The 15461-nt window shown below is 34.7% G+C and overlaps 1 protein-coding gene across 2 annotated transcripts in view; it reads left to right on the top strand.

The window, feature by feature from the left end:
- CCSER1 (coiled-coil serine rich protein 1) overlaps positions 1–15461 on the top strand; it is a 1500652-nt gene that overhangs the window by 1138570 nt on the left and 346621 nt on the right. For both annotated transcript variants that reach the window (XM_053703431.1, XM_053703432.1), the window contains exon 7: positions 9727–9804. In XM_053703431.1, the coding sequence (XP_053559406.1) occupies positions 9727–9804 (78 nt within the window). The remainder of the gene's footprint in view (positions 1–9726; positions 9805–15461) is intronic.

The raw sequence follows: 15461 nt of genomic DNA on the forward strand, positions 1-15461 counted from the left end.
TCCCTAAGGAAGGGAAAGGATGTGAAAAACCCGGCATTATAGACCAATATTGTTGTTAAATACTTATATTTTACATAGATCGTAGCAACAAGATTGAATAGACTTTTACCGTTACTAATGCATAAACATCAGGTAGGATTTGTGTGAGAGAGAAGCAAGAGATAACACCATTAGAATACTACAGCTGATTAATTGTATTTTTAATGGATGGAGAAAAGCATTTAATAGACTGAATTGGGTATTTATGATGGAGACTGTTGACAGATTTGAACTTGGGGTTAATATAAAGAAATGGATCTAGGTTTATGTACAGACCAAGTTGCAAATTTTAAAATAAATAATATGTTTTCAGATTACTTTCAGATTTCTAATGGAACACGGCAGGGATTCCCATTATCCTCCATCTTATTTGTCCTAACAATTTTAATTTTTAGCTATTTTGATAAGGAATAATGAAAAAAAAGTATGGGAATAAAAATCAATTAAAATCATTACAAACTTGGTTAATATGCTGATGATATTTATTCACACTTACCACAACTCAGTAATCTGTAAACAATTTAATGAAAAGATTAGAAAGATATGGGGAATTGTACAATTTTAGAGTAAATCATAATAAATATGGAGTATTGAATATTAACATCCAAAATCAACAGATCAACGAGATAAAAAAAAAAACAATTAACAGGGAAACCAAAGAATTATTGGGGGGTGGGAAGGAATATCTTACCAAAATTATTATATTTTTTACAAGCTATACCCATAACCTTACTAAATAACTACATTACTAATATTCAAGATATAATTTTTACCTATATTTGGAAAAATACTAATTTTAGTGTGAAAAAAGAAGATATGTATTCCAGATCTGAAGCAAGAAGTCTTCCTTACATAGAAAATAGCAGAAAGCAATTGTTGTACAGCAAATATATAATTGGTTTCCATCAAAAGAGCACAAAATATGGGTACAAATAGAAAATATGGTTGAACTACATATTGATTTAGAGTTCTTGATATATGGTGAAAAATTTAACAGATGATTACTTAGAAGATAAAAAGATATGGACTGAAAGGCTTTTATGATATAGATGTAATTCTCCATTGTTCATTTTATAGAGTTAACTCACGAAGTGCAAAATTTGATTACCATGGATTATTTATCATTTTATTTTTGTTTAATGTGTGTATTTTGTTTTAGTTAGTATTTTAAATGGGACTTGTCATCATTCTTTGTATTTTATGTGGTTTAGTTAGTATTGTAAATCGTTATATGGATAGTTTTTTTTTTATATTTTAGTTAGCTTTCCTAATGGGAAAAAATATATATACATACATTTAAAAGAAAAGATGTGAGCAAAGCTCCCGTGTATATAGCCTTTGTTACTATGGCTGAAGCTGCCTTTACATTGCTAGATCATGTCCCCCTTCATATTCACTAAATCTTGCTCACAGTAAGATCTGTATCTGTTACTGTGAGCAAGGTAGGTTTACATTTGCAAAACAAATATTGCGAAAGATAATGAAATGATGGCTGCTGTTTGTGAATAGCTGGCCAATCAGCAATTTTTATCATTATTTTTCATTTTTGAAAAGCATAACTATTTTTTTTGTATTATTATTTACTGTTATGTGTAGATTATGTTTTCATTGGTGTTTTCTTTCTATGACAGAATTACAATTTATTAATCTGTCTTTGTATCTGAATGGGGCATTATAATATTTAAATTATGGATAGTAAAAAAAAACAAAAAAAAAACCTTATTTATTTTGTCTATTTTCATGTAATATCCCCAGAGAAACTCCATGCTTCCAAGGTTCAGAACCATAATTCTGCAACATTCTACAAGGTGATTGCTTTATCAGGGACAGATCTTATATATATATATATATATATATATAAATCAATGTAAATATTTGCATAGAAAATTAGTACATCTAAGCAAGTATCCCCGCTTGCCCCCAGAAATTCTTAATATGCAATGTTTCCAATGCACAAGAGAATTGTGGGTAAGATATGCAAATTAGGTATGCAAATTCTCAGTTTTTTTGCTTCAAAATACTGTTTTAACACAGCGATCCTTTTAAACAGGAATATGACAGCAAACCAGAAATCACTCACTATACAAGCCTGTTTCGTTCTTTTTAGAACTCATCAGTAGGAGATAGATTTCTGATTGCTGCATTGGAAAAGCTATTTTCATGGTTAAACCAAAATTCATTAAAATTATGGGGGGGGAGATAAAAAACTGAAATTAAAATCCTCCATGTCTCAAAATTAAATCAATGTAAATATTTGCATAGAAAATTAGTACATCTAAGCAAGTATCCCCGCTTGCCCCCAGAAATTCTTAATATGCAATGTTTCCAATGCACAAGAGAATTGTGGGTAAGATATGCAAATTAGGTATGCAAATTCTCAGTTTTTTTGCTTCAAAATACTGTTTTAACACAGCGATCCTTTTAAACAGGAATATGTATATATATATATATAATTGGCCACAGCAGAGGATATAAGATAAACATGATCAGGAGACTTTTTAAGGGTATGTCTACAGACTGCAAAGCAATGTTTGTCTCTATTATTTAGAAAAAGAAGGATTCTTATGGATTACAGTTTGTAGCACCTCAGCTTCAATTGTTGGTATTGTTGTTTGTAATGAAGAAAAGAAATGTCTCTCAGGAGACAACTATTTTACAGCACTGCTTCAAATACGGACATTCTTAACAGACTGACTTGATTATGTTCTTTGAATGAGCTTCCAGGAAAGTTGACGAAGATAAACAAGGATCTGGAAAGGTTATTAAAATCTATTCAGCTGTGGCATTTTCATGCACCATTGCAGATGCACAGTTATTTGGAAATAAAGGATGAAATTATTATTATAGAAGAATAAGAACAGTGATTCAGGTGGTAACTAGCTGATTTAAATTTACTATATATCTATCAGGTACCTTAAAAGGTCATTAAACTCAAAATATTCTGAGATGCATTTATATAAATGACACTGAATTATAAATAAATACATATTGTAGGCCAACATGTCTATTAGTAATTGTCTGACAGGCAGAACTCTTGCAGCTTCATTGGTTGAGAGAAACACACATTCTTACATTTATTCAGTAAAGCAGGAATGGCCAATTGGCGGCCAGTGGGCCCCATGTGACTCTTTGCATTATCTTATGTGGCCCCTGGGGAAAAGTGGAACTAAAAATGTCTACTTTGGGGATCTATGGGGAAAAAAGCTCTTTTTGAGGAGAAAACGGCACACAGAGTGTATACTGCAACCTTATCTAAACCTGAATCTCTATCTTTGAATGTTTTTAGGAAATATATTATATTATTTGCATGTTTAATAACCATTAATGCATATGCAGCACTTAAGGTTTCTAAATTTTTAATCTGCGGCCCCATGTGTTTAGAAGTCAGCCATTACTGCAGTACAGGATCTGTACTAAGAAAAAAATAGACACATGTAAGCAAGAATATTTTATGAAAGCTCACAATATATGTAAGTTGCTTATTAAGAAAATGGCTTTTGGATAAATTATATACTTTATAGACTGAAACATGATTTTAAATGATCTGTTCAGTTGAAATATAAAAAAGTAAATATATTTATTATTTCTCTTTTTAAAGGTTATTTTAAAATCATACAGAAATAGCAGGGGATACAAAGTGTACAAACCAAAAAAAGAAGATGAACATAATATTTATTTGGTTTACAAATACAGAACGGCAAAACCTGTTAGTAATCATGTGTACTGAATTTAATTTTTCACTCATGGTCACTAATTGTTACTGTGATCGTTCTAATATATAGAAGACTCTATACTCAGTTAAATGTCTTTTTAGTCTTTGTTTTATCTTAAAAAAAAGTGTATTTTCATATGTAATACATTTTTTTTTAATTCAGTACTAAAAAAAAAAGTAAATAAATATAATTTTAGTTTTTATATTTCTCAATGTCCACAAATAGTTCTGTGTTTTTTTCCACATATGAGCCAATAAGCTTTTATCCCTTACACCAGTATTGCACAAATAGCTTTTATATGTTAAAAAATCTTATTGTTATTATTTATTTGTAACTAAAAATAATTTGTAAATTGCAGCCTAATTCCATACAACTGAAAGTCAAAATAAAGAGTTTCATAAACATTATATTTCAAGTTAAATTTCCCTTGACTGTGATATGGGGGTGCACTTTATTGCATACTAATGTGTGTCAGCCCCATCTAGCAGCCAGAGGGCAATCACCGCAATACGTTCCTTTGGTTCTCTTCTATATGTATCATTAAAACCCTTCTCATCACAGTTTGTTTATACAGCAATATGTTTCAGCATATGCTTTGTACAAAGGGGTCCAAACCCTAGGATAAAGACTGAATTAATTTGGTACTGTAGTGCTGCCAGACGTCAGCCTACTTTTTCATTGAACTCCAAGGCAAATGGAGACTGTATTGGAAAAGAGATAATACAAGAAAAAGTTAGAACAGCATGAACTGAAATGAATTCACTGGTGCTAATTAAACTAGCTCAGGATCGTAAATGAATAGCAATAGGTAATCTATTCAACTGCACAGCACTGCACAATTAAAGCTGCTATTTATTTAAACTGTCTTATATATTTAACAAAGAATTGTTGGCTATGCAAGTTTCACAAGGCAAGTGATACATTTATAATTCCAGTCGTTTAACTTACAAACCTAAACATCATTGCTATGAACCTGTCAATGAATGTATTTCTGAATTTGATGTATATCTGTCATTATAGTGGATGCTCATCTGTAACTAAACTAGAAACTTTCAAGACAAGCTAGATCAGATTTTCTGTAGCTGTACACTGTATATTGTTCCCCCTATATTTGCATGCAGGACATGAACAATCCTTTGTAAATATGCTGATTTGTGAGTTTGTAAATATGGGTTGTAGCATAGCTGAGATCAGTAGGTTTAATGCAGATATTTTATGGTATATATTCTAGCTACAACCTCTTTAACAACCATACAGAGCAGGGAAACCTGTGTTTACTGTTTAGATGTATAAATGGGACATTGTAGTACACATTTAATTTGTCAAAGGGACATAATAGTCATGTGCTAAATCACTTGAAAGTGATGCAACATAACTGTAAAAAGCTGACATGAAAATATCACATGAGCATCAGCAGTGCTGAGGTCATGCATTGCTTTGATGTGATTTCATGAGATTTCACTTAAATCTTGTGAGATGTCAAAGTAAACTTCCTCAAAGGGACAGTCTCCTTAGTCATCTTAAAGTCTTACTTTAGATTAAGGTGCAAATATCCTCATGCACCCTTTCTATATCATGCAGCAGTAACAGTAAAAGTTATTTTAAAATGAATATTGTTTCTGGTCACTTTGAAATGGCTGCCAAGCTCTGCCCACTGATGACATCACATTCTGGGCTGCATCTATGAACTCTGCGGAATAGCATTGACTTTCTGTTGAATCCAATTAGTGAGTCTTTTTTAATTAGTGAAGCCTTTAATGCAGCTCAGTTTGTTTAACCTTCTGTAACGATCTGGCATCTGCCTTCATATGGAACCAGAGCACATGATCACGCTCCAGTTCCATATGCATATAAATGCCATGAGCTCAGGACCTCCAGCTCTCGACTGTAACTTAAAGGCTGGAGCTTCCTGCAACTCAAACATATGATATTAATATGCTGTGCAGTACAATAAGCAAAGTACCGCATAACGTGTGTCTGTATATATATATATATATATATATATATATATATACACGTCACAATAGATTAAGGGTTTAAAGAACAGTATACACCAATTTTCATATAACTTCTTGTAATAGAACTGCTATAAAGAAGAATATGCCCAGATACTGATATAAAAATCTTTTAAAATCGTACTTACAAGCTCCCAGTTTAGCACTGTTGAGGTTAGGCTGGGACACCCACTAAAATGGGCTGAAATGGGACACCCCCTGCATATGAAAAGACCCATTATACAAACAGGAGCAAGCATAAGTCTGTAGACATCAGTATACATCTATAAATTGTAGGGTCTTAAAATCAGCACAATGTTATTAAAAAATAACCAAAGCTATACATTGTTACAAAAACACCCGCAGATGGGCTATATAAATCTAGTGAACAATGTCCCTTTAAAATACTTTTAGTAGGTGAAAAAAGTATATTTTCAACATGTATTGCTCTTCATATGTAAGATAGAACATCTTCAAGTACCTTTTAATTTTACTCTAACTATAGCAATGGACATTTAGGTTGTATCTAACCTTGGATAGAACATTCAATTTTTCATTTTTAGCAGAATAACCCAAGATGTAATGTTCTTATACATAAAAAAATATTTTGTGGTTGCAAATGTTCTGATGTCGATGGTAAAACCAGGTTAGAGTGATGTCAAGTCATACAATCTACTCATGTGTTACGTGTTCTAACTTAATTAATCCCAGTCTCACGGTGAGTGGCACTTTCAAAAGAAATAATAGGAAGCCAACAGAGCACTGCTCTGTATTTTACTATTGTGTACAATAATCCTTTCTGCTCTCCCTCGGAGATCATAGGTCAGATTTAATTACCATCATAGTGGTTGAGGTACTGCATGACCTTTATAAGTTTCCCTTACTACATGAAGCTGCATGAGCCAACCAATCAGCAACTGCAGGTGTCCTTTTGCACTGATTGATTGGCTAGAGTAACAACCAGTTATCATGAGAATCTATTGACCCGTTAACCCTTTTCTGCTGTGTTAGAGTACCAGGAACTGAGCAATGTTCTGAAGGTTTAGTAACGTATTTTACAGCATCAATTAAGTCCATTAAAGGAGACACACAAAATATCTTAAAACAATGAAATTGGGTTTTCAAATTCACGTCCATTCAAATTAATTGATATCTGCCAGCGCTGTACAAATAACTGATAATATTATCATAAATATCATTAGAAAACATTAGTTACAATTTGGTTATCCAGTGGTATTTGTCTGTGTCATATATATACTGTATACTGTATAATCCAGATGTAGGATTTTCCTTATCTACTTTTATTTATTTATTTTTATATATATATATATATATATATATATATATATATATGTATACCAGACCTACAGTGTGTGACAGTTTTGATTACTATTACAATGTTGCCACTTTCAAAATGCTAAGGCAAAAGTACACATTTAAAATGTCATGGGTGACACTGAAGTGTTGCACAGTCACAATGCTAGCCTTTTCAAAGGTTATCAAGAAAGGCAATTGTTTTAAGTCACTTTTCTGTTACTAGAATACAGCATTCTGCATTTAACCTCTTGACTGTCAGCGAAGGCCATAATGTATTGCTCCTAAGTTAACCTTGAGCCTAGCCTTTTACCCAGGTCCCAACCATTGCCCTAATATTAACCCAAACCCTAACCATGTGGCAATATTTATACAGTATTGTATAGAATAATTTGAATTTGGCAATCAGGGAGGTGAGGGGGACTCATGGACACGACACCCAGGTGTTTTGTTGGTTGGGCTGTGACAGAAGGGATGGTGCCATGGTTGAGAGAGGTGTGTCAGGGACAGGGTCAAGCACATTTGGCATGAGTTGTGGGCAGAGCTGGGGCAGTCTCTTGAAACTGCAACAAAATATATAGAATTGTTGGGCGGTATGCACATGTATATGTAAAGTATCTCACAAAAGTGAGTACACCCCTCACATTTTTGTAAATATTTTATTATATCTTTTCATGTGACAACACTGAAGAAATGACACTTTGCTACAATGTAAAGTAGTGAGTGTACAGCCTGTATAACAGTGTAAATTTGCTGTCTCCTCAAAATATCTCATCACACAGCCATTAATGTCTAAACCGTTGGCAACAAGAGTGAGTACCACCATTATTATCCAGCACTGCCTTAACCCTCTTGGGAATGGAGTTTACCAGAGCTTCATAGGTTGCCACTGGAATCCTCTTCCACTCCTCCATGATGACATCACAGAGCTGGTGGATGTTACAGACCTTGCACTCCCCCATCTTCCATTTGAGGATGCCCCACAGATGCTCAATAGTATTTTGATCTGGAGACATGCTTGGCCAGTCCATCACCTTTACCCTGAGCTTCTTTAGCAAGGCAGTGGTCATCTTGGAGGTGTGTTTGGGGTCGTTATCATGTTGAAATACTGCCCTATATCCCAGTCTCCGAAGGGAGGGGATCATGCTCTGCTTCAGTATGTCACAGTAGATGTTGACACTGTTATACAGGCTGTACATTCACTACTTTACATTGTAGCAAAGTGTAATTTCTTTAGTGTTATCACATGAAAATATATAATAAAAAAAATACAAAAATGTGGGGGTGTACTCACTTTTGTGAGATACTGTATATATATATATATATATATATATATATATATATATATTTATTTCAAGAAAATTAATCAATTAATTATATTACAGAATTTTTAATGTAACACCTCGGGTGTTATACAAAAACTTTTTGGCCTTGGGGAACATATTACATCACAGCCCCTTGGTCTTAATACCTCTATTTATCTTTAGTTTTAACTGGGTTCAAGTGGTAAATTTAATGATTTATTTAACTACTGTTACTATATTAGCGTAAGCATTTGATTAAGCATTGTTGAAGCCAAAAATTATGAAAATGGTTGCAATGTACATTTCATTTGAAGCAAGGTTGTTTCTTAGGGCTCCATTTATCAAAGGCCGGGTGAACCTCGTCTGCCCAGCAATTTGCTAATTGTGCATTGCCGCCCCCTGCGTGCACTGATAATTGCACGCAACAGGGGGCTGTCAATCATCTCGATCCAATCGAGAATATTGCAATCCGCAACCTAAAGTATCACAGATTGGTTAAGTAGAAACGATCTTGTGACCGCTGTTACTTAACTAGCTTTTCAGGCTCGCTCTGAGCGAGACTGAAACAATGCTTATTAAATGCTGTTACTTAGCTAGCTTTTCAGGCTCGCTCTGAGCGAGACTGAAACAACTGCTTATTAAATGGAGCCCTAAAGTACTCTCGGCCTATGGGGTAGATTTATCAAGCAGCGAATGCTGCAATCTACCCCCGAAGTTTCAGGTTTGACTGAAACTTATGTTAAGAAGCAGCAATCGTAAGACCGCTGCTCCTTAACTCACCCACCACCTCTGAGGTGGCAGACAGCAATCATCCCATTCGGATACGATTGAGATGATTGACACCCCCTGCTAGTAGCCGATTGGCCGCAAATGTGCAGGGGGCGGCATTGCACAAGCATTTCAGCAATGTTAAATGCTGACAGCATACATTACAGCGAATCATGTCCGCCCGACATTTTATAAATACCCCATGTCTGTACTGTATACACTGTTGCCTTCCTTGACTATCCCTGTTGTTTAAGATTTCTAGATTTTCCATTGTTAAATTTTATGTGCATCACCTCCAGAAATCTACTCACAATACATTTTATTTTGCTTTAGTTTCTATCAATAACTTTATATGAAAAAGACAACCTGCCAAAGGACATAGTCTATTAAACTCGTTGTGCCAAACAAACCCATAAAATGTTAATGCAACTGTTATCTGGGACTTACATTTCTACAATGAAAAACCTTTTCAGAATTTTTTAAGTAAGAAATTTTGAATTATCAATATAAATTATATTAATTATTGTTGCTTGCTCAAAATATATTTAGAAATGTGTTTAATATTTTAATTGTATTTTATTTTTCTCTATACAGAGTGCAGATATGAGCCCAGCAAGTAGCACCAATTCACTTCCTCTAAGTCCCATGACAGAAAGGAACTTTCCTTTTAAGGTAGGTCTACTTATTTATTTTATTATATACCATGCCTTTAAAGGAACAGTAAACACTTTGATCTTGTAGCATACAATGTGTAATGAAATGTAGTAAAACAACTTTGCAATATACTTTCATTATTAATTTTGGCCTTTTTTCCTATAATTAAATCTAAAATTTGTCATTTTTCCAGTGCTGAGAAATGCAAGAGCACATGACAGTCTCCACAAGCCTAACCTTGCCACATATATCTTCCTAATTTGCCGTTTATTATCTCAACATTTATGATGAAGTTGAGCAGTGGAGATTGTATTAACACAATGATGGTGACAAGCCCTTTGTGTCTAGGGAAGTGATATGAAACCTAAAATGTTGTGGTTGAGGCAGAGCATATACTTTTAAAAGTGTCCAATTTATTTCAATTATCAAATACATTTGCTTTATTTCCATGATATTCTTTGTTGAAGAGATACTTAGGTAGGTGTCTGAAGCACTACATGGCATCTAGTGCTTTTGCAAATGGATAATATTTTTGCAATACTGCTGCCATATAGTACTCAAGACATATGCTCACTCCAGAGCTTACATTCTTGCTTTAAAACAAAAAATATTAGGAGAACAAAGAAAATTTGATAATAGAAGTAAACTAGAACATTGTTTAAAACTGCATGTCCTATCTGAATCATGAAAGAAAAAAATTGTTTTTTGTGTTCCTTTAACATCGTTAGTGCTAACGACGGCTCTGAGCTGTCGCAGAGTTTCCCACTCTAGTGCTAACGACGGCTCAGATGCAATGATACTGAAAGGACCCAATCTGATATGTATAGTAATATTAAATACAAAGCACAAAGTGTAAGTGTAACAAAACTCTGATATCATAGAGTGCTATATTGCACTGGGCCAGTCTCTCCTTCACATACATAAATGAGAGAGATCTCACAGTGCTGGGGAGTTCCACCCTTCTTATTTTAAGCATTCAGTGAGTTCAGCCCCTTTTATGTCTAAACTATAATTTTTCTTCAAAATGGAGAATCTTCTGAATGTCATGGCCTTACAGAGAACAATTAAAAATTAACATTGTATTGCTTATCTCTCCTACCTCCCACTAGGTGTACTTTCTTCTGCTGCCTATGTTTACGCAGCTTTTCTATTTCCTATACTTAAGTATATAAACTTTAAGTATAAGTTGGGATACCACTGTCAAAATCAGCTATTTCAAATGTCAATATAAAGGTAAAGGGTATATTTGTAAACTATTTAAAACATTCCAGCAGGTAAAATGGATCATTGGGAACAATGCCACCCCCTGCACATTTGTGGCCAATCGACTGCTAGCAGGGGGTGTCAATCATCCCGATTGGATCAGGATGATTGCAGTCCGCCACTTCAGAGATGCCAGAAGAGTTAAGGAACAGCGGTCTTAAGACCGCTGCTTCTTAACTCCTGTTTCTGGCGAGCCTCAAGGCTGCATGATAAATTGGCCCCCATAAATGTAATTAACATCTTAAAATGAATTATATTTTATTAATCAAAGATGTGGTCTTATTCGCACATTCATTTTTAATTGAGCTATCATAGTAATGTAAATAAATACATGTATGGTTTCTTTTTTTTCTTTTTTTTATTACTGTGTAATCTTCTGGGTATTTTTTTTTGTTCTTGATTTTTTTTCTTATTTTATTTATATGTTTGGTCATTTAATAAAAAAATAATAAGACAAATGTATTCTTTAGATTAATAGCCACCTATTAAAGGTGTGTGTTCTCCCCAGACTATGTTATATGAAAATTAAAAATCAATTGCAGCCTCTGCCTAACCTATTATTTTGACCAGAATGAATTTAGCCTATTTTTGGCAATACTTTTGAATCCAGCAAGATGTCTCACTCGATTTATTACTGAGAGATATATATTTTTAATTTTCCTCATTCTGCTGAGCTCGGGAACAGTCTGTTAACCTTTGACACCTGAAACATAATGCATTTCAGACAAAAAAAAGCGTGTATGCAGCATATAGAAAATATAGTTATCCTTTGTACTGTATATATATATATATATATAAATAATTTCTTTATGACTATAGTTACTTTAATACTGTTAATGAATTACTTGAAAATAGTGTGTCCATTACTAAAAAAAATTGAGATTATCCAAGATTAGGAATGGACAATGGTTTTGGCTAGTTTATTCAAAGGAACATTGCATTCAACGTTTTTTGTTTTTTTTTGTCATGTATATTAAAGAACAGCAGATCATTTTTTTTATGATTTAAAACTATTTTTTTTTTTTAAAAAGTTAAAGTGCAACTAATACCTAGGTATCTATTGCTGTCTTGATTGACATTGGTTTATTTAGCACGTGAACATTCATTCTTAAAAAAATGCACTGTAATACATTTTGAAATATTATTTTTTAAATGGAACAATGAGCATTTTTTTAGTGTCTTTAAAACAGTAAATTTAAATATTTCTATTTTTTTTAAAATAAATGTTTTATTTGTATATTGAATGTAGCATTAATTCAAGAACAATATTTAAAGCACTGATATTAACATTCAAATGTTCATACTTGCTCAAACTTAAAGGGATACTAAATCCACTTTTTTTCTTTTATGATTCAGATAGAGCATGCAATTTTAAGCAACTTTCTACTTTACTCCTATTATACCAATAAGCAAGCGTAACCCAGGTTCTGAACCAAAAATGGCCCGGCTACTAAGCTTTATATTCCTGTTTTTTAAATAAAGATAGCAAGAGAACGGAAAAAAAAATGATAATAGGAGTAAATTAGAAATTTGCCTAAAATGACATGTTCTATCTGAATCATTAATGAAAAATTTGGGTTTACTATCCCTTTAAATTAAAGTCTACAAGACCCAATGTTACATTTTGCTGGGGGTTTTTTTCTTCTTAAACTGGATATTACATTAATTGGAGTGAAAAACAGAATTCATTCTATGGAGAATAAAAAGCATTTGTTTTATCCCTCAAATGTTAAATGGACACTAAACCCAATTTCTTTTGCATGATGTACCGAGTCCACGGATTCATCCTAACTTGTGGGATATTGTCCTTCCTGACAGGAAGTAGCAAAGAGAGCACCACAGCAGAGCTTTCTATATAGCTCCCCCTTAACTCCACCCCCCAGTCATTCTCTTTGCTGGCTCTAAGGGAAGAGTAAAGAGAAGAGGTGTTAAACTCTTACGGCTAGATTTGGAGTTTTGTCGGTAACGACCCGAAAAACTAACGCTGGCTTTTTTCTGGCCGCACCATAAAAATAACTCTGGTATTGAGAGTCGACATAAAGGCTGCGTTAGGCTCCAAAAAAGGAGCGTAGAGCATTTTTAACGCAGCTTCAACTCTCAATACCAGAGTTGCTTACGGACGCGGCCAGCCTCAAAAACGTGCTTGTGCACGATTCCCCCATAGGAAACAATGGGGCTGTTTGAGCTGAAAAAAAACCTAACACCTGCAAAAAAGCCGCGTTCAGCTCTTAACGCAGCCCCATTGTTTGCTATGCAGAAACACTTCCTACGTCTGCACCTAATACTCTAACATGTACCCCGAGTCTAAACACCCCTAACCTTACACTTATTAACCCCTATTCTGCCGCCCCCGCTATCGCTGACACCTGCATTTTATTTTTAACCCCTAATCTGCCACTCCGTAAACCTCCGCTTCTTACATTATCCCTATGTACCCCTAATCTGCTGCCCTAACATCGCCGACCCCTATATTATATTTATTAACCCCTAATCTGCCCCTTCAACGTCGCCTCCACCTGCCTACACTTATTAACCCCTAATCTGCCGAGCGGACCGCACCGCTATTATAATAAAGTTATTAACCCCTAATCCGCCTCACTAACCCTATAATAAATAGTATTAACCCCTAATCTGCCCTCCCTAACATCGCCGACACCTAACTTCAATTATTAACCCCTAATCTGCCGACCGGAGCTCACCGCTATTCTAATAAATGGATTAACCCCTAAAGCTAAGTCTAACCCTAACACTAACACCCCCCTAAATTAAATATAATTTTAATCTAACGAAATTAATTAACTCTTATTAAATAAATTATTCCTATTTAAAGCTAAATACTTACCTGTAAAATAAACCCTAATATAGCTACAATATAAATTATAATTACATTGTAGCTATTTTAGGATTAATATTTATTTTACAGGCAACTTTGTAATTATTTTAACCAGGTACAATAGCTATTAGTTAAGAACTATTTAATAGCTAAAATAGTTAAAATAATTACAAAATTACCTGTAAAATAAATACTAACCTAAGTTACAATTAAACTATCAATAAATTAATTAAATAAACTACCTACAATTACCTACAATTAACCTAACACTACACTATCAATAAATTAATTAAATACAATTCCTACAAATAAATACAATTAAATAAACTAGCTAAAGTACAAAAAATAAAAAAGAACTAAGTTACAAAAAATAAAAAAATATTTACAAACATAAGAAAAATATTACAACAATTTTAAACTAATTACACCTACTCTAAGCCCCCTAATAAAACAACAAAGCCCCCCAAAATAAAAAATGCCCTACCCTATTCTAAATTACTAAAGTTAAAAGCTCTTTTACCTTACCAGCCCTGAACAGGGCACTTTGCGGGGCATGCCCCAAGAAATTCAGCTCTTTTGCCTGTATAAAAAAAACATACAATACCCCCCCCCCAACATTACAACCCACCACCCACATACCCCTAATCTAACCCAAACCCCCCTTAAATAAACCTAACACTAAGCCCCTGAAGATCATCCTACCTTGTCTTCACCTCACCAGGTATCACCGATCCGTCCTGGCTCCAAAATCTTCATCCAACCCAAGCGGGGGTTGGCGATCCATCATCCGGTGGCTGAAGAGGTCCAGAAGAGGCTCCAAAGTCTTCATCCTATCCGGGAAGAAGAGGCGATCCGGACCGGCAACCATCTTGATCCAAGCGGCATCTTCTATCTTCATCCGATGACGACCGGCTCCATCCTGAAGACCTCCACCGCGGACCCATCTTCTTCCGGCGACGTCCAACTGAAGAATAACGGTTCCTTTAAGGGACGTCATCCAAGATGGCGTCCCTCGAATTCCGATTGGATGATAGGATTCTATCAGCCAATCGGAATTAAGGTAGGAATATTCTGATTGGCTGATGGAATCAGCCAATCAGAATCAAGTTCAATCCGATTGGCTGATCCAATCAGCCAATCAGCTTGAGCTCGCATTCTATTGGCTGTTCCGATCAGCCAATAGAATGCGAGCTCAATCTGATTGGCTGATTGGATCAGCCAATCGGATTGAACTTGATTCTGATTGGCTGATTCCATCAGCCAATCAGAATATTCCTACCTTAATTCCGATTGGCTGATAGAATCCTATCAGCCAATCGGAATTCGAGGGACGCCATTCCTTAAAGGAACCGTCATTCTTCAGTTGGACGTCGCCGGAAGAAGATGGGTCCGCGGTGGAGGTCTTCAGGATGGAGCTGGTCGTCATCGGATGAAGATAGAAGATGCCGCTTGGATCAAGACGGTTGCCGGTTCGGTTCGCCTATTCTTCCCGGATAGGATGAAGACTTTGGAGCCTCTTCTGGACCTCTTCAGCCACCGGATGATGGATCGCCAACCCCCGCTTGGGTTGGATGAAGAT

The sequence above is a fragment of the Bombina bombina genome, chromosome 2, assembly GCF_027579735.1.
Source record: "Bombina bombina isolate aBomBom1 chromosome 2, aBomBom1.pri, whole genome shotgun sequence".
NCBI lineage: Eukaryota > Metazoa > Chordata > Amphibia > Anura > Bombinatoridae > Bombina > Bombina bombina.